The following is a 20,009-nucleotide window of genomic DNA, read 5'->3' as shown; positions in this document are numbered from 1 at the left end:
GATAAGGTTGTAACGGGTGTCCACAGAAACATTGTTTGCAATATTACATCTTGGAAATAGCCTAAATGTCCAGTACTAAGTAATTAGTTAAAATTATGGTACATAATTTAAGTTTGAATATTATATAGCCATTAAAAATAATGATGGAGGTTTTGATCTGTTGAAAAGCCAAGTGTTCATGATATGTTAAATATTTTTTTCAGGATAAAGAAGTATATATATATATGTGATATATTACAAATAGACACACATACATAAACACCCTTCTGGGAGGAATCTGTGCAGAGGAATCTGGGAGGAATCTGGTACAGAGGAATCTGTACCAAAAAGTAACCATTAGTTATTAGTATAGGGTAATTATGGTGATTTCCCCTCCATTTTAAAATGTATTTCACAACTCTCCACAGCATAATAATAAATATTTAATTTTTTAAAATTTGAAAGCAGCAACCAAAACTCTGGGTAGGACCAGGAACAGACTGTAGTAGGACTTACCTCTCCACTTCTCTGTGAGATGTACGGGGCAGAGGGTCAGGTTTCTCTGTAGAGACTGGTGGCTCTCCTGTTTTGTCTAGGTCTCAAGCGAGCAGGGCACCAACTCCAGCATGACCTGTTCTTTGACACTTTGAAGATTCAGTGTGGCTGCTCAGCGAAGGAGGTCTTGGGCAGGGCCGCTCAGCGACAAATAAATATTCGGCTCTTTGAGGATGGCACAGTAAGTCAAACTTTCAGTTTCATTTTACAAATTCTATAAATTTTCATGACTTTTCTCATTAAAATATCTTTTTATTTAAAAAAGATCTCAGTATTGGACCTTTGGGTGCAATCTGTCTCTTTGTAAACAATTTTCATTTCCAGTTTGGAATGCTGTGACTTTTTAAGTGGTGATTCATTGTCAACTTTCCTTAAGGTGTTGTGTTTTCATACATGGAACTTTTAGGCACGTATTTTGCTCATATTACTCCTTTATTCACAATATGATAAGCAATAAGATGAGACAAGTTAAGGGAAGAAAATGGTGAGCTTATCTAATACCAAAAGGGGTGCCCCTGTCAGAGTTCAGATGTGGCTGTAAAACTCTGAATCTTGTGAAGTTTGGGACTGGACTAGCCTGCTTTGCCCGAGAGTCCACCTGGACATAATGATATTCTGTTTTTTTAGAACAACGGAGAGTTTTGTCCAGCACTTTCTCCCCTTGGACTTCTCTTATTAGAGTTTCAGCCCTGATTTGTGTGTGTGTGTGTGTTCAGTTCTTTTTTTAAAGCTTATTTTTAACTGGAGGATAATTGATTTACAATGTTGTGTTGGCTTCTGCTGTATAGCAACATGAATCAGCCATAAGTATATATATATCCCCACCCCCGTGAGCCTCCCTCCCACCTCACCCCGCCATCCCTCCCCTCTAGACCATCACAGAGCACTGAGCTGAGTTCCCTATGCTATACAGCATCTTCCCACTAGTTACCTATTTTAGACGCTGTAGTGTATACCTGTCAGAGCTCCTCTCTCCACTCATCCCGCCCTCTCCTTCCCGCTCTGTGTCTACAAGCCCATTCTCTAGTCTGCATCTGTATTCCTACCCTGAAAAGAGGTTTATCACAACCATTTTTCTAAATTCCATGTATATGCGTTAATATAAGATACTTATTTTTCTCTTTCTGACTTACTTCATTCTGTAAGACAGTCTCCTAAAGTTCACCCACCTCACTACAGCTTCCTCAGATGTATTCCTTTTTATGCCAGCCCTGATCCTGGCATTTAGAGCTGATATTTTCATTTCTACAGCTTGGTATTTCTCTTGATGAAACAGTCGGTGAAAAAGATCTGGATGACTTGTTGTGGATCTTCGGCTGTGAGTCGTCTGCAGTAAGTAAATTAAAATACACACTCCTCATAAGGACTGTTTGGGGAGGTGTCAGAGGTGGCCTTGCCTCTTGTGGGCCTGAGTTGTGAGGGAGAAGGGGCCCAGGAGTGACCTTGGTGGCCTGCTGTTAAAATTAAACTACTGATTTTCTCTTGTTCCTGTGACTGCTGATAGTTAGAGGTCACTGCTCTGGGCCCCAGCCAGGACTAATTAGCCAGGTTAGTTGGAAGGACTGTTAACTGTACTTAATTGAAGCTATTCCTAATACAACATTTCATAACACTTACATCTTGGTTATGTTGATTCTGGGAAAACTGGCCTAATATGTGCCAGGTCGTTAATATGTGTTACATCCACAAAGTGAAAGTGAAAGTGAAGTCGTGTCTGACTCTTCGCAGCCCCATGGACTGTAGCCTACAGGCTCCTCTGTCCATGGGATTTTCCAGGCAAGAGTACTGGAGTGGGTTGCCATTTCCTTCTCCAGGGGATCTTTCCAACCCAGGGATCGAACCCAGGTGTCCCGCATTGTAGGCAGACGCTTTACTGTCTGAGTCACCGGGAAGTCATTATGTCCCCAGGATAGTACTAATCAGACACATTTCCTGCCTTTATGGAGCTTCTAGTCTAGTGAGGATCTGAACAAGTGCAAGAATGCAGTCTAGGTGAGGTATTATGATGGGCACTGTCTGTGATGAGCACAGAGGAGGGGCTTCTTACTAAGACTCAAGAAATTCTCTCAAGTGGAGACCTGAAAGATGAGGAGCTATCCAGACACAATTGCAGAGGAGGAGGATGGAGCTACAGGTGTTCCAGATGCTGGGAAAAGCAGCCACAGAGGCTAGGAGGAGAGAGATTACATGAGAACTAGAAGCAGTGTGGTGTGACTGAGTTGGTTTCTAAAATGATGAAATATTTCACACCAGTCAGAATGGCTGTGATCCAAAAGTCCACAAGCAATAAATGCTGGAGAGGGTGTGGAGAAAAGGGAACCCTCTTACACTGTTGGTGAGAATGCAAACTAGTACAGCCACTATGGAGAACAGTGTGGAGATTCCTTAAAAAACTACAAATAGAACTGCCTTATGACCCAGCAATCCCACTGCTGGGCATACACACCGAGGAAACCAGAATTGAAAGAGACACGTGTACCCCAGTGTTCATTGCAGCACTGTTTATAATGGCCAGGACATGGAAGCAACCTAGATGTCCAACAGCAGATGAATGGATAAGAAAGCTGTGGTACATATACACAATAGAGTATTACTCAGCCATTAAAAAGAATACATTTGAATCAGTTCTAATGAGGTGGATGAAATTGGAGCCGATTATACAGAGTGAAGTAAGCCAGAAAGAACAACACCAATACAGTATACTAACACATATATATGGAATTTAGAATGATGGTAACGATAACCCTGTATGCGAGACAGCAAAAGAGACACAGATGTACAGAACAGACTTTTGGACTCTGTGGGAGAGGGAGAGGGTGGGATGATTTGGGAGAATGGCATTGAAACATGTATACTATCCTGTAAGAAACGAATCACTAGTCTAGGTTCGATACAGGATACAGGATGCTTGGGGCTGGTGCACTGGGATGACCCAGAAAGATGATATGGGGAGGGTGGTGGGAGGGGAGTTTAGGGTTGGGAACTCACGTACACCTGTGGTGGATTCATGTCAATGCATGGCAAAACCAATACAGTATTGTAAAGTAAAAAATACAATTTAAATTTAAAAAATCAATTAAAAAAATAAAAATAAAATGATGAAATAGCAGACATGTGAGGATGAGATTCTGTGAGATAGAAGAGAGGCATCAGTAGCTACCTACACCTGTAGCAAGGTGTTAATCACAACACTCTGCAAGGCTTATAGCATAAGAGCCACTCAATAAATATTTGCTAAATGAATCAATGAAAGGAAGCAGAAATAGGTTCCAGAGTGTTTATCAGTGCTGTCCTGGTTGTCTAAGTTTTCTGTGAGACCTGACTTTAAATCAGAAAACAAATGTAAATTATCAAAGAAGTATTACACTGTTCTCTTTTAAACTAATTAATAAACAAAACTGAATAAGTATCCTCCCTCTAGAATTCTGCACTTAATTTAAATTTAATCAAATTTAAATCAGTATTTGTTCCATGCATTTGAGGAATTTAGGGAACACCCACTGAGGGCTCCAGAGAGCCATTCTATCAGCCTGGAGAAGAATGAGGAGCAAGCCATGTATTTAATTATATGTTTTAGATATTTTATCAGACATATGGTTTGCAGATATTTCCCCTGTTCTGTTCGTTGTCTGTTAATTCTCTTGATAGTGTCATTTAATGCACAAAAGTTCACTTTTATCTGTTTTTTCTGTGTTGCTTATGCTTTTGGTGTCATAAAGACATCTTTGCCAAATCCAGGGTCATGCAGATTTGCCTGTATACTTTCTTCTAAGAGTTTTATAATTTTATTTTCTTTATTTATTTCTTAATATTTAATTTATTTATTTTGGCACCCTGGTTCTTAGTTGTGGCATGTGGAATCTTTAGCTTCAGTATGTGGGATTCAGTTCCCAGACCAGAAATCAAACCTGGGCCCCCTACATTGGGAACGTGGAGTCTTAGCCACTGGGCCACCAGGGAAGTCCCAGATATCATAGTTTTAGCTTGTAGATTTAGGTCCTTAATCCATTTTGAATTAGTTTTTGTGTATGGTGCAAGATAAGGGTTCAGTTTCATTCTTTTGCATGTGTATATCCAGTTTTCTCAGCATCATTTGTGGAAGAGACTGTTCCTTTCCCTACTGAATAGTCTTGACATTAGTATTTTATTAGAATTGTTCTCAAAGACAAAAGAGCAGTGTCAGGTAAGAATCCTTACTTGAGCTTTATCATGGTAAATTTTTAGATAGCCCTTTAAAATAATTTACTGTAACTTGCTTCATTATTCATGGAACATGCAGGAGATGTCAACTTTTGTTTCGGCAGTAAAAATTGTACAGCTTTTATTTACTGTCGCTAAGTTCAGTGGAACTTACAGATGGCGTTTTGAAGAATTGCCACACTGCATGGCCCTGACCTCTGTCTTTGCTCCATGCCACATGTCGCTGATGAGGGGTGGAAGGTTGGGTGGCAGGGAATTTCCAGTGCTCTATCACAACACATGCTTAACGGAAGCCTGCTTCACATGTGGCTCCAGGCATGATTTCCATCCTTCAGTGTCTGTGATCTCTCCGTGCAGGAGCTGGTTGCTGAAAGCATGGGTGAGGAGCGGAGAGGTATTCTAGGGACTGCCCTCAAGAGGACTAGCCCATTCCTCACACATCAAGTGTTCAACAGGTTTGTGTGGCTTGTGTGACTTCTGCATTGGGAGCACAGTGGAGAATGGTTATGGTTCAGCCTGAGTAACTGCTAAATCCCAATTCTAACCTGGGCAGAAAGCACATCGTATTTCCTGATGGCTCTGCTCCCTGGGCACCATAACCCATAATTCTGCTCCTGAGAAGATGGGAGTTTGGATGCGTGGTTGCCAGGCTGAAGATCGTACCCAGGGACTCAGCATCGTCTTCTTTCCAGCGCTTTCTCTCATGCCCATGGGCAGCTTCTTGTCCTAGGGAATCCTCTGTGGTTTGTGGGGGATGGTCCATGCCCTTCTCTATGATACTTTGTGGGCATGTTGCCCATGGCCTAGTTAGATCTGTATGTTGAAGGTAGATCTCAGGGTACCTTAACCTTTTAGAAAGATGTGTGTGGGCTCTTATTTAATTATATTGGTCTAAACCCTGTGTTCTGTGTTCACAGCTATCACTCAGAAACAAATATTGTCCGATATATGAAGCGACTGGAAAACAAGGACATTTCCCTTGTGCATAGCATGATTCCACTGGTAATTATTGCCTTTATTTCCATTCCCCACCCCACCCTGATTCCACCTCTTTGGGTCACACCTAATATGCTGCAAGAGAGATGAATGGTTGGCCTTTCAGGGAGATGGGAGGACCGATCCGATGGAACGTAGGAAGTCACTAACGTAATACACTTTGGCTGTGCTTCTTAAAGGGGTCCTGTACCATGAAGCTCAACAGTTCATCTGAACTCACGGTAAGTAGGTCACGTCTATTAAGAGGGGGCTTACCAGAGGCAGTGTCTTGGCTTGTGCATAAGTAGATAATGAGAGAAGCTGCCACTGGGACTGTGATTAATAACTGCTTTAGAAATCCTTTACCTCACTCTTAAACAATCTTGGCAGAAACCCTAACTTTATCACAACCTGATCATTTGCATTTATGACTGAAATTATTTTTAAATATTAAAATAAGTAAAGATATAGCATTTATCTCTTCCTACCTCTCCCCACAAGACTCTCTTTTAAATCTGCCATGTAAAAAGCTTTTATCAATTTGTAGTTGTTAAGCTCAGGTGGAATTAAGCTTTCTATAAATCATTTCTCAGTGCCAAAAGGGTTGAGATTGAGGTTTTAATTTATTCCTTGTACCAGCAGAAGGTTTTGTATCCCTCTGTGGTGTTTGGTAAGTATCTGTACTAGGCTGGCATGTTTCTTTTTTTCTGTAGGATTATTCTGATATGACAAATCACATCAGGAACAGAAAATCATTTTATATTGTAATAGAATTTTCCCCATTTACTTTTATGTTGGTGTTTTGTTCTGCTTAATGAAAAAAAAAAGAATAATATATGTGCTATGCAAGAGTTTGAATAAAACATGCCTGAAACAACTCATTGAGTTTCACGGATATAAATCAATTTGGGGGCCTTTTTGTTCCTGAAAAAATAGGAAAAGGTTATTTTTTTGTGTAAGTGCCCTTTCTGGGGCCACTGTGACTCACTTGTACAATGAAGACAGTAATAGTACTTACTTTATAAGATTGTGGTAAGAGTTAAATGAATGAATTTATTTAAAATATTTTAGATTAGTGCCTGACACATAGTAGGCAATTTTTGTGTTAGCTATTGCTATCATCATCATCATTATTAAAGTTAGTATTGTTATTATTATTACAATGTATACATATGCATATGCTTTCTCCTCTTGCTCTTCAGCCTATCACGTGGAAAGAATTTGCAAATATTCACCCCTTTGTGCCTCTGGAACAAGCTCAAGGATACCAGCAGCTTTTCCAAGAACTCGAGAAGGATTTGTGTGAACTCACTGGCTACGATCAAATCTCTTTCCAGCCTAACAGGTAAAGGGATTTCTTCTTCTGTCTTTTCAGTTATCTTTTGTAGTATAATACCCCCTGGGATGGATGACTAGAAGATCCAAAGTGGCCTCATTCTCAGAGCTGGGCAGGAAGTGATGGCTGTTGGCTTGGAGTCCAGTTGAGTATGTGGACCTCTCCAGTGGTTGCCGAAGCTCCCTCACAGAATTGGGTCTGGGTTCAAAGTGGGGTGTTCCAAGGTGGAAGTATGTGGAAGCTGCAAGCCTTTTCAGGCTCAGCCTCTGGAGTTACACAGCATCCCTTCCAGAGCATTTTAGGGCAGCCTAAATTAAATGTGGGAGGGGTCCAGCATGTGGTTGTGAATGTGGAAAACCCTGGCTCACTGTGGGCCATCTTTGAAAGGTAGTTACTACATCCACCTTACAGTTTAAGAATCAGAATTGAGCTCCTTATAAGCAGCAATGCCTCAGTCTAGTAGGACCGGGAGAGTCTGGATCCTAGTTTGTTCTGTCAACAACCTTGAAATATCCTTTCCCCTGTTCTGGCCTCATCCTCTGTAAAATAAAAAAGTTTTGAGCAAAAGTGATTTTCGAAAACATGCAAACTCATGGAAATGTAGTGTCCAGTCAAGTGTGACTTTGACACTGCTCCCAGTGAATACTGGGATCTATATTCCCTCTTGTATCTGAGTGGAAGTTTGTGACTGCTCCCACAGAATGCAGTGGAAGTAACTAACTATGCACGGCTTTGGAGACTAGGACTTAATGGAAACTTAGAGACTCTTGACCCAATCATAGAAGAGCAAATCGCTCGTCCTGTACCTTCCTCCCTGCCATGGACTCTCTGAATGGCTTCCGTAGGCATCTTTTGACACAAGTTGGCAATGGCCCTTCTGTGAGCTTGATGGCAACAGAAGAGACAGTAGACATTAGCTCTTCTCCCAGCACAAACCTCTTAACTAGTCAGCAAGTCTCTCCTATGTAAGATGCTTAGCAGAACATGGTATAAGATGGCTTACTGTAGAGGATGAGTGGATCCTCCAAGGTTGGAGGATCCAAACTTATTTGGAGAATCCAGATCAAGTTTCCAAACTTGATTTGGAAAAGAAACAACAAACATATAAGATAAGATACCTTATTATGTTTTGCATGGAAAGGAATGGAATACATTTGCCTTTAAACATGAAAACAACAACAGCAACAACAACAACAACAAAAACAGAAGGATATCCTAACATCTCCTGGGTACTTGTTAAAAAATATAAATTCCTGGGCCCTCTTCCAGACCTACTGGTTTTCAGGGGTTGAGACTAAAAATCTTTGCTTGTAAGAAGCAACCAAATGATTCTGATGCATATCCAGCTTGGATACACTGGATCTGTGGTCTTTCTGTCTTCATGGGAATAGATAGGCAGGCAGACATGTCATCAACATGTAAGTTAACATCTGAGGATATCTTCAGAAGAGGAATCTTGTGTCTGCCCCCAGCTTCTCTACCTCCCACTGCTCAGTGTGGTTTCTCCACCAGCAGTCACAGCATTGGCATCACCTAGAAGCTTGTTAGAAATGCCAAATTTCTATTTCAAGATTAAAAAAATCAAATTATTTAAAAACTGACATTTATTGGCTCACTTTCTGAGGCAGAAAGTAATCAGATCTTAGTCAGATACTATCACACCTTCCCTCCTGTTTTGGTAACATAGGTAACAGCAGAGCCATACACTTTATGAAAACAACATATCCCATACAATACAAACCCTTTAGGAAGAGGGCATGTGACAAATAAAAGGATACAAAGCCTATTTCATATTAGACTTTCAAACCCATGCATGCATCTCTTCCCTCACCATACTCTTTCCCCATCAAGATGTTGATTCTGTCTGGAACTGGGAGCTGAACACCAGGATTTTTTATAGACTTATCATATGAGTCTAGTCTCCAGCTCAGGCCTGGGAACCACTCATTTCATAAATAGGACAGAACTGACATTTATGAAGTCAGGTTATAGTATACCTTCATTAAAACATCATCATGCAGCTTTTATTTTTTTTATGAGAGGAACCTGAGTGAATTCACGTGAGGCAATAATACCTTAATTAACTATTGACAATGAAGAAACTGCCCTCTAGTGATGGAATATGATCACATCTTCTGTATCGTATTGGAGAGCTATTTTGCAAGACCACTTTAACATTTTTTTAAATCATTAGCTCTTGCAAAAAATTGAGCTCCTGGGCAGAGTCTGCAGAAGACTGACTGAAGGATGAGGAGGTTCTCCTTTTGTAAAACAGTGGTTCCCAGGCCTGAGCTGGAAACTAGACTCATATGATGAGTCTATAAAAAATCCTGGTGTTCAGCTCCCAGTCCCAGATAGAATCAACATCTTGATGGGGAAAGAGTACGGTGAGGGAAGGGATGCATACATGGGTTTTTCTTTAAAGCCCCCCAGGTGATTCCAGCTTGCAGCCAAGGTTGAGAACCATCATCTTATAAGTTCCTCTCTTCTCGGTTGACCTGATGTTGTTTCTCTCTCTTTCTCTTCTCATTTGTATGATTGCCAGTGAGATCCCATTTTCCATGGAGGAGGAAAAGAAATCATTATCATTTTGTAGTTTGGGCAGTGATGCCTTCTCTAGCTCAGAAACACACCATCCATTTCCAAGAGCTGACTTCAGAGTTACAGAGGCTTCGTTGAAGCTTAGTAGATATTTCTGGTCCTAAGCAGAGGCTGCTGTGACAGATGGGGAAATGCCTCCTTCTTTGTTGGGAAAATGCAGGGGCTATGTTTCCAGTGAGTTGGGAAATTTGATGTCTCATTTGGGGAAAGAAGCATCTACCACATATTGTATGTGAATGATTTTATTTTTAGCATACTACAGCCTCCATCTTGGTTTATTTGTGGTAGTTTTTTTTTCCACAAGAAGATTATAAATTCCAGGTCTTATAATTCTGTGTTCCAAGTCTCAGAGTCAGTCTACCACAGGGCTAACTACTTGCAGTTTAGTTCGCCATGATTTACTGCTGGCTGGTGAAATCTCAGGGACCAATGTGAGTTTTATACTTACTATAAGAAGAAACACAAGTTTCTTAACCACTCTGCACAGAAAAAGAATTTAGCGTACCATGTTAGCCACTGAAGTTACACTTGTAAAACAGAGGGCTTAGTAATCTCTTACTATCAAGGGAACATTTCCTGGTGTTTTTATTATGCCTGACTAGTTGGAATTGGTCAATGTGTCTATAGAATTCGAGAGTCCAGTCACCGAAAGTTTGGAATCTAAATATGTTTCCCTTCCTTTTTTGTTACTGCATGATATTTAAAAGATAAGTATGGCATAATTTTTAGGAAGTAGCATCAGCTGCTACTTGCTAAAATATTTTCTACCTTAGTTTTTCATTGTGGTAAAATATCCAGAGCATAATTTACTATTTTACCTGTTTTTAACTGTTAAATTCAGTGGCATTCATTACCTTCACATCATTGCAAAACCATCACCTCTATTCAGTTCCAGAACTTCTTTGTCTTCCCAAATCGAAATTCTGTACCCGTTAAACAATATTTCCTCACTTAACCCATGCCTCAGCCCCTAGCAACCATGATTCTACCTTCTGTCACTATTAACTTGACTGTTCTAGGTGCATCATATAAATGGAATCATACAATATTTGTCCTTTTATCTGGCTTATTTTACTTAGCATAACATCTTCAAATTTCAACAATGTTGTGGCATGTCAGAATGTCTCTCATTTTTAAAGGCTGAATAATACGCCGTTGTATGCATATTCCACATTTTGTTTATCCATTCACCCATCAGTGAACATTGGGGTTGCTTTAACCTCTTGGTTATAGGGAATAATGCTGCTGTGAACACGGGTGTACAAATACCTATTTGAGCCCTAGTAGTTCTTTTGGGTGTATACCCAAACATTAAATTATTGGATATATGGTAATTCTATGTTTAATTTTTTGAGGGACTGCCATACTGTTTTACAGATCTATGCAGAGGCATAGATGGAAAGAGGATCAAAGACACCCAAGTAATTATCTTAAGGTGATAGAATTTCAAGTGATATTTATTTTTTGTCCTTATGGTATTTTAGATTACTAAAATTTTTTTTAAAAGCATGATATATATTATCATAATACAATTCAAAAACGTTATTTTTATTGTGGGGGACATGCATATGGCAAAACACTTAAATTCTTGATAAGATGCTTGCAGATTCGTTTTCAGTCTGGCACTCCTGATCTCAGGGGGGTTTTGCCATCAGTTGATGGCATAATGAAGTTGGCTTTGAACCTGCCCTGGGGTTGAGCAGATCACCTGTCTTCCTTTGCAGCAATGCAGTACTCAAAGAAAATGAGGCAAGCTTGCAACAATAGGCAAAAGAACTAAGCTCTGTAGAACAGAGGAATATTTAACAAGTGGACTCGAAGTGCAACTCTATGGTTCTAAAATGCCTAAGCAGGAGACCTGCAATTTTCAGGCATAAACCTGAGTGTTTCTGCATGTTTTCCTGATGACTCTGCCTGGATTCCGCTCCTGGGCCCTCATAATGTCTTCCAGTCTGGCGCAGTCCTGTGTTAGGCTCACAGAAGGCATTTATTCTCTCTTTCTCTAGTAGTTCCTGCCTGGATGGAGGCTGCCATATGGCCTTTCTCTTCAGTGTATTTTTTTTTCTGAGGGGAAACCAGCAGTTCAAAGGAAAGGTTAGCACCCGGAATATGTCAGGTCTCCAGAGCTCTGTTATGTGGCTTCCTCCCTAGTGCTAGGTGTAGTTTTCTCTCCTATACAGCAAGCAAGGAACACTGCCTTCTTGATTTGATTGAGATTTCATTGAGGGATGGCTGATAAATGTGGATGATGAAGGATTTAATAACCATAAACTGTGGCATGAAATCTTTGGTTCGAGTAGCCAAGCCTTCACGTGGTCTATTTCCTGAGACAGTTAGATCTCAAAGTTGTTTAAAGAACTTAAAACACAAATGTCGAGAAACTTGTCCCCATTTCTCTTATTTATTTGCTCAGTCTATAACCCTAGAGAGCATTTCCAGCTTGGTGGAGAACATAACCAAATAATATTTAATTACCTTTCCATTTCCTGCTGTGCCCAGGACAGCTTACTTCAGCTTGCTCCCCATACCATGGTGACACTCTGAAAATCATTCAGCAGCACACAAATACTCTGGGAACTGCTAGGTTAGAATTATGATGTACCATTTAAGGCAGACAGAAACAGTAATTAACACCTTCCATGGAGCTGGAATTATTATTAGCTTACTTGGCTTATAATAGTGCGGAAGTTTTTTTGTCTCTAAAAACTGCAAACTGTGATCTTGAGTGTAGATGGAACTAGCAGTCACTTTCCTGGAATCTCCTCCTGGTAAGGTTCTTAAATGAGGTGTGAACAGGACACAGTCAACGACTCTCCAACTTGATTATACATGAGAATCACCTGTAGGGCTTGTGAAACTGCTTGGCCCCACTACCACAGTTTCTGATTTAATAAGTCTGGATTGAGGCCTGAGAATTCATATTTCTAATATAATCCTGGGTGGTGCTGATGTGCTGGTTTGGCTACCACACCGTGAAAACCACAGGGCCACGGGGCTTTCAGTCCTGGATTCATATTAGAATTACGCGGGGAGCCATGCCCTCCCCACCTGTAAACTAGCTACACTGGAATCTCCTCCAGGGGCAGTACCCGGGCTCACTGAGTATTTAAAAAGCCCTTAGGTGATTCTAACGTACATTACTGGGTTGGAAAGTGTGTTGCCCTGGAGAAACCCCAAAGAGGGAGGTTTAGTTAGATGACTCACATCTTCCAGTGGAGTGCTCTTTAAAACTGGCCTTGGAAGGCTAAGTCATGACCGTGGTGTGCAGATCACTCTGTGCTGTGCTTAGTCACGCAGTTGTGTCCGACTCTTTGTGACACCCTCCACCCCCCAACCCCCTGCCCCGGACTGTAGCCTGTCAGGCTTCTCTGTCCATGGGGATTCTACAGGCAAGAACACTGGAGTAGGTTGCCATTTCCTCTTCCAGAGGATCTTCCCAACCAAGGATTGAGCCCAGGTCTCCCACATCGCAGGAGGATTCTTTACCATCTGAGCCACAATGGACAGCAAAGAGCGTCAAACACTTGATATTGGCCATCTCTCTCCCCTTCTTTCCTAAGTTCATGGTAGTGTCACTGAGCAGACATGTCATTGATCATTTCTGACCTGCTTTCCTAGAGGGCCTAGGGCTTCCCTTAGGGTTCAGCTAATAAAGAATTCACCTGCAATGCAGAAGACCTGGGTTCGATCCCTGGGTTGGGAAGATCCCCTGGAGAAGGGAAAGGTTACCCACTCCAGTCTTCTGGCCTGGAGAATTCCATAGACTGTATAGTCCATGGGGTTGGGAAGAGTCAGACACGACTGAGCGACTTTTACTTTCACTTTCCTAGTGGGCCTAGTGCAGTTTCAGAACCCTCCCCTACAGAGAGCTCTAGGAGGCCAGGTATCAGAGACCCTCTCTGATGAGTGACTGATTTCCAGGGAGATACTCAGACTGCTAGAAAGAGAAAGAAGGATGAAGGATGAAAGGAGCCATCTTTGGGGAAATATAAAGCAATGAGAAGGATCTCCTCTCCCCAACTTCTTGACTCTCAAGAGTATATTTGGATTTCCTGTAGTTTGTAAGATTTTGGAGGGGTTGCTGTAGTTCTTCAGTTGTGTCTTACTCTTTGTGATTCCATGGGCTGCAGCACCCCAAGCTTCCCTGTCCTTCACTATCTCCTGGAGTTTGCTCAGACTCATGTCTGTTAAGTCAACGATGCCATCCAATCATCTCATCCTCTTATGTCCCCTTCTTTTCCTGCCCTCAGTATTTCCCAGCATCAGCGTCTTTTCCAGTGAATCGGCTCTTCACATCAGGTGACCAAAGTATTGGCGCTTCAGCTTCAGCATCAGTACTTCCAAAGAATATTCAGGGTTGATTTCCTTTAGGATTGACTGATTTGATCTCATTGCAGTCCAAGGGACTCTCAAGAGTCTTCTCTAGCACCACAGTTTGAAAGCATCAGTTCTTTGATGCTCAGCCTTCTTTAGGGTCTGACTCTCACATCTGTACATTACTATTGGAAAAACCATAGCTTTGGCTATACACACATTTTGTTGGCAAAGTGATGTCTCTACTTCTTAATATGCTGTCTAGGTTTATCATAGCTTTTCTTCCAAGGAGCAAGTATCTTTTAATTTTGTGGCTGCAGTCACCATCCAGTGATTTTGGAGCCCAAGAAAATAGTCCGTCACTGTTTCTATTATTTTCTCTATTTATTTGCCCTGAAGTGATGGGACCAGATGCCATGATCTTAGTTTTTTGAGTGTTGAGTTTTAAGTCAACTTTTTCACTCTCCTCTTTCACTTTCATCAAGAGGCTCTTTAGTTGCTTTTCACTTTCTGTCATAAGAATGGTGTCATCTGCGTTATCTGAGGTTATTGATATTCCTCCTGGCAATCTTGGTTCCAGTTTGTGCTTCATCTAGCCCAGCATTTCACATGATGTACTCTGCATAGAAGTTAAATAAGCAAGGTGACAGTATACAACCTTGACGTACTCCCTTTCCAATTTTGAACCAGTTCATTTGAGGGATGGTTCTTGCATTTGTCTGAAACCCTAGAATTCTGATTCAGTATACTTGGGGTGTGAGCCAAGACTTCATATTTCTCCCTAGTCCCCCAGGGATATTTGGGGATGTTGAGTTTGAAAACCACTGCTTTAAGGTGCTCTTGAGATATCAGAAAGGTTAGGTTGGCTAGATCCATCCAGACATTTTTTCCCCAGAATTCAACTAGATAGAGATTGGTAAGAACGTGTTGAGGGGGTTTTATTTAAAGCTATTTGAAGCAGAGACTTAGATGCTGTTGGAAATATTTGAGTTATGCAACAGAGAGTTTGATTAAAATTGAATTCCTTCTGAGGTATGGAAGCATATCCTCTTTATCCTGCTGTTTACCATGTTTTCTCACTTTACCATGTTTTGAGAGTGGTCCTCTGAGGTTGCCATGTACTGATTCAGATCATTTTGACACAGTAGCTGTTTTGTTAATCCTTTTACTGTGATTAGTTTTATCATAATGTCAGTTTCTTAGCTAACATTTCACTTGGGTCATTTTTTTATTCCTAACTACTTGAGGATGGTATTTTTAAAGTAAAGGAGGGTTTGACGAGGACAGTTCGGCATTAAAATGTTAAACATCAAAACATTATTTGTCGCAAGACACTTCACGTGGTCTTCAGACTCTGGCTCCCAAGCGCAGTGTGGTTCTGCAAGCCTCTTACAGAGTCATGGTCCTGTGAAATGTCCGGTTCCTCCGAGAAGGCCACTCCTGTGGACCTCAGATGCAGGCAGGACAGGGTTCTGGTCCTTCTCAATGTTCTCCTGAAGAGGACCTTGCAAAACCTTGGGTTCTTTTCATTCATCAACTTATCAAGACCACAGCAACTAACTGCAGGCAGTAGAGATCAAGTCCTGACCCTTTGGAGTGGGAGCGCTGACTCCAAGGCCCTAGACTACCAGAGAACTAACCCTAGGAAGTACCAAATGGTGAGAACTCACAGAAAAGAAACCACTTGAATACAAGACCCAGTAGCACCCTGTGCATGGCCCCATCTAAACAACAAACAAAACAAAAATACAAACCCAATCATCAGCAGACAGGATTACTACCTCACTCAGCCTTGTCCATCAGAGGAAAAACAAACAAACACAAACGAAAACTCAGGACAAATCTCACCTTATACCAAGCTTACACAAACCACTGGACCAACCTTAGGAAGACAGAAACCAAAAGGAAGAAAGAACTCAACCTTCTTCAAGGAAAGAGCTCAACTTGAAGCCTGAGAAAAGGAGATCCCAAACACAATAAGTTAAAAAAAATAATGAAAAGGCAGGGAAATACTACACAAATGAAGGAGCAAACTAGAAACACAGAAGTCCAAATAAATGAAGAGGAAATAGGCAAACTACCTGAAAAAGAATTCAGAATAATGATAGTAAAAATGATCAAAAACCTGGAAAACAAAATGGAGAAAATGCAAGAATCAATTAACAAAGACCTAGAAGATTAAAGAATAAGCATACAGAGACAAACAACACAGTTGCTGAAATTAAAAATACTGTAGAAGGAATCAATAGCAGACTATCTGAAGCAGAAGAATGAATCAGTGAGCTGGAAGATAAAATGGTGGAAATAACTTCTGAAGAACAGAATAAAGTAAAAAGAATGAAAAGAGCTGAGGACAGTCTCAGAGACCTCTGGGACAATATCAAACACACCAACATTTGAATTATAGGGGTCCCGGAAGAAGGAGAGAAAAAAAAAGGGTATGAGAAAATTTTTGAAGACATTATAGTTGAGAATTTCCCCAACATGGAAAAGGAAATAGTCAATCAAGTCCAAGAGGGGCAAAGAGTCCCATACAGGATAAACCCAAGGAGAAACATGCCAAGACACATACTAATCAAACTAACAAAGACTAAACACAAAGAAAGAATATTAAAAGCAGCAAGGGAGAAGCAACAAGTAACATACAAGGGAAACCCCATACATTTAACAGCTGATCTTTTGGCAGAAACTCTGCAGGCCAGAAGGGAATGGCAGGATATATTTAAAGTACTGAAAGGGAAAAATCTACAACTAAGATTACTGTACCTGGCAAGGATCTCATTCAAAATTGATGGAGGAATCAATTCTTTTCAGACAAGTAAAAGTTAAGGAGAATTCAGTACCACCAAACCAGCTTTATACAAATGTTTAAGGGACTTATATAGTGAAGAAATACAAGAGAAGAAAAAAGATCTATAAAATCAAACCCAAACAATTAAGAGCAATCAGTTCAGTTCAGTCGCTCAGTCATGTCCCACTCTTGGCAACCCCATGAATCGCAGCATGCCAGGCCTCCCTGTCCATCACCATCTCCTGGAGTTCAATCAGACTCATGTCCATCGAGTCCATGATGCCATCCAGCCATCCCATCCTCGGTCGTCCCCTTCTCCTACTGCCCCCAATCCCTCCCAGCATCAGAGTCTTTTCCAATGAGTCAACTCTTCGCATGAGGTGGCCAAAGTACTGGAGTTTCAGCTTCAGCATCATTCCCTCCAAAGAAATCCCAGTAGGAGCATATATATCAATAATTACTTTAAATGTAAATGGATTAAATGCTCCAACCAAAAGACTCAGACTGGCTGAATGGATTAAAAAAAATAAGACATATATATGCTGTCTACAAGAAACCCACTTCAGACGTAAAGACACATAGACTGAAAGTCAGAGGATGGTAAAATAGATTCCATGCAAATTGGAAGCAAAAGAAAGCTAGAGTAGCAATCCTTATATCAGACAAAATAAACCTTAAAATAAAGAAGATTACAAGAGATAAGGATACTACATAATGATCAAAGGATCAATCCAAGAGGAAGACATAACAATTGTCAATATCTATGCACCCAAATAGAAGCACCTCAATACAGAAGACAAACACTAACAGACATAAAAGGAGAAATTGACAGTAACACAATAACAGTAGGAGACTGTAGCACCCCACTCACACCAATGAACAGCTCATCAAAACAGGAAATTTATAACGGGACACAAGTCTTAAGTGATACATTAGATGAGATGGATGTCATCAATATCTTCAGGACATTCTATCCAAATGCAGAAGAATATGCTTTCTTCTCAAGTGGATATGGAACATTCTCCAGGATAGACCACATCTTGGGTCGGAATCAAACCTCAGTAAGTTTAAGAAAATTGAAATCATATCAAGCATCTTCTCTAACCACAATGCTATGAGACTATATATCAACTACAAGAAAAAAAACTAAGAAACACAAACACATGGAGATTAAACAACACGTTTCTAAATAACCAACAGGATACTGAAGAAATCAAAAAGGAAACAATTTCTAGAAACAAATGACAATGAAAACACGACAACTCAAAGCCTATGGAATGCAGCAAGAGCAGTTTTAAGAGGGAAGTTGATAGCAATACAATCCTACCTCAAAAAATAAGAAAGACATCTAATAGACAACCTAACTTTACACCTAAAACAACTGGAAAAGGAAGAACAAAAATAACCCAAAATCAGTAGAAGGAAAGAAATCATGAATATCCAAGCAGAAATAAATGAAAAAGAAATGAAAGAAACAATGGTAACAGTTTATAAAACTAAAAGCTGGTTCTTTGAGAAGATAAACAAAATTGACAAGCCTTTAGCCAGATTCATCAAGAAAAAAAGAGTAGAATCAAATCAACAAAAGTAGAAATGAAAAGGAGAGGTTGCAACAGACAATGCAGAAATACAAAGGACTGTAAGACACCATTATGAACAACTATATGGCAATAAAATAGATAATGCGGGAGAAATGGACCGATTCTTAGAAAAGTTCAACCTTCCAAGACTGATCCAGGAATAAATAGAAATTATGAACAACCCAGTCACAAGAACTGAAATTGAAGCTGTGATCAGACCCTGAATAGCCAAAGCAGTCTTGAGAAAGAAGGATGGAGCTGGAGGAAATAACCTTCCTGACTTCAGATTATACTACAAAGCTACAGTCATTGAGACAGTATGGTACTGGCACAAAAACAGAAATATAGACCAATGGAACAAGATAGAAAGCCCAGAAATAAACCCATGCCCCTATGGGTACCTTATTTTTGATAAAGGAGGCAAGAATATACAATGGGGCAAAGACAGCCTCTTCAATAAATGGTGCTGGGGAAACTGGACAGCTACATGTAATGAAATTAGAACATTTCCTAACACCACACACAAAGAGAAACTCAAAATGGATTAAAGACCTAAATCTAAGACCAGAAACTATAAAACTCTTAGAGGAAAACATAGGCAGAACCCTCAATGACATAAATCAAAGCAAGATCCTCTATGACCCACCTCCTGCTGCTGCTAAGTCACTTCAGTTGTGTCCGACTCTGTGTGACCCCATAGATGGCAGCTCACCAGGCTCGCCCATCCCTGGGATTCTCCAGGCAAGAACACTGGAGTGGGTTGCCATTTCCTTCTCCAATGCATGAAAGTGAAAAGTGGAAGTGAAGTCGCTCAGTTGTGTCTGACCCTCAGCGACCCCATGGACTGCAGCCTCCATGCTAGATGCCCATTGCAACCACCTAGATGCCCATCGACAGGGGATGGAGAAGGAAGCCGAGGTGCATATGCACGATGGCGTATTTCTCAGTCGTAGAAAGAGACGCACTTGAGTCAGTTCTGATGAGATGGATGGACCTAGAACCTATTATACAGAGTGAAGTGAGTCAGAAGGACAAAGATGAATATCGTATTCTACTGCACATATACAGAACCTAGAAAAATAGTGCTGAAGAATTTATTTACAGGGCAGCATGGGGAGAGGGGAGGAGAGGGTGAGATGTATGGAAAGAGTAACATGGAAACTTTCATTACCATAGGTAAAATAGATAGCCTGTGGGAATTTGCTGTATGGCTCAGGAAACTCAAACAGGGGCTCTGTATCAACCTAGAGGGGTGGGATAGGGAGGGAGATGGGAGGAAGTTCCAAAAGGGAGGGGATATATGTGTACCTAAACATTATGTATCACAAGAAATTAGTAATACTGCTTCTTTTGAGGGAGTAAAACTGGTAAGAATTAGGGGCTTTTTTTTTTTTAACCTTAAGCTTCATCCCTTTTTTCATTATGAAGTTTTTAAAAAGTCAGAAGAATGTATTACTAATACTAATTTTAAATTCATCTGTAAATCGGGTGGCATTATCTCCATGTGACAGATGGAGACTAAGATCCAGAGGAGCTTGTTGTCTGACTACTTGAAAAGGGACATCAGGTCAAGGAGAGCTTTGACATTAGAGGCAGGACTGATTCCTCTTTTTTCTTTTTCAGAATGCTATTTCAGTTGTTTTGTCTTTACATATAAATTTTAGAATAATCCTATATC

General features: G+C 40.6%; 1 protein-coding gene across 1 annotated transcript in view; it reads left to right on the top strand.

Annotated features, from left to right (window-relative positions):
• GLDC (glycine decarboxylase) overlaps positions 1-20,009 on the top strand; it is an 84,166-nt gene that overhangs the window by 35,054 nt on the left and 29,103 nt on the right. The window contains exons 10-15 of the mRNA XM_069576544.1: positions 576-715; positions 1,786-1,866; positions 5,092-5,189; positions 5,652-5,736; positions 5,910-5,951; positions 6,912-7,054. Of these exons, the coding sequence (XP_069432645.1) occupies positions 576-715; positions 1,786-1,866; positions 5,092-5,189; positions 5,652-5,736; positions 5,910-5,951; positions 6,912-7,054 (589 nt within the window). The remainder of the gene's footprint in view (positions 1-575; positions 716-1,785; positions 1,867-5,091; positions 5,190-5,651; positions 5,737-5,909; positions 5,952-6,911; positions 7,055-20,009) is intronic.

This window comes from Ovis canadensis, chromosome 2, assembly GCF_042477335.2.
Source record: "Ovis canadensis isolate MfBH-ARS-UI-01 breed Bighorn chromosome 2, ARS-UI_OviCan_v2, whole genome shotgun sequence".
In the NCBI taxonomy this organism is placed as follows: Eukaryota; Metazoa; Chordata; class Mammalia; order Artiodactyla; family Bovidae; genus Ovis; species Ovis canadensis.
The sequence above is the reverse complement of the archived record's forward strand: the minus strand, read 5'-3'. Positions and strand labels throughout refer to the sequence as shown.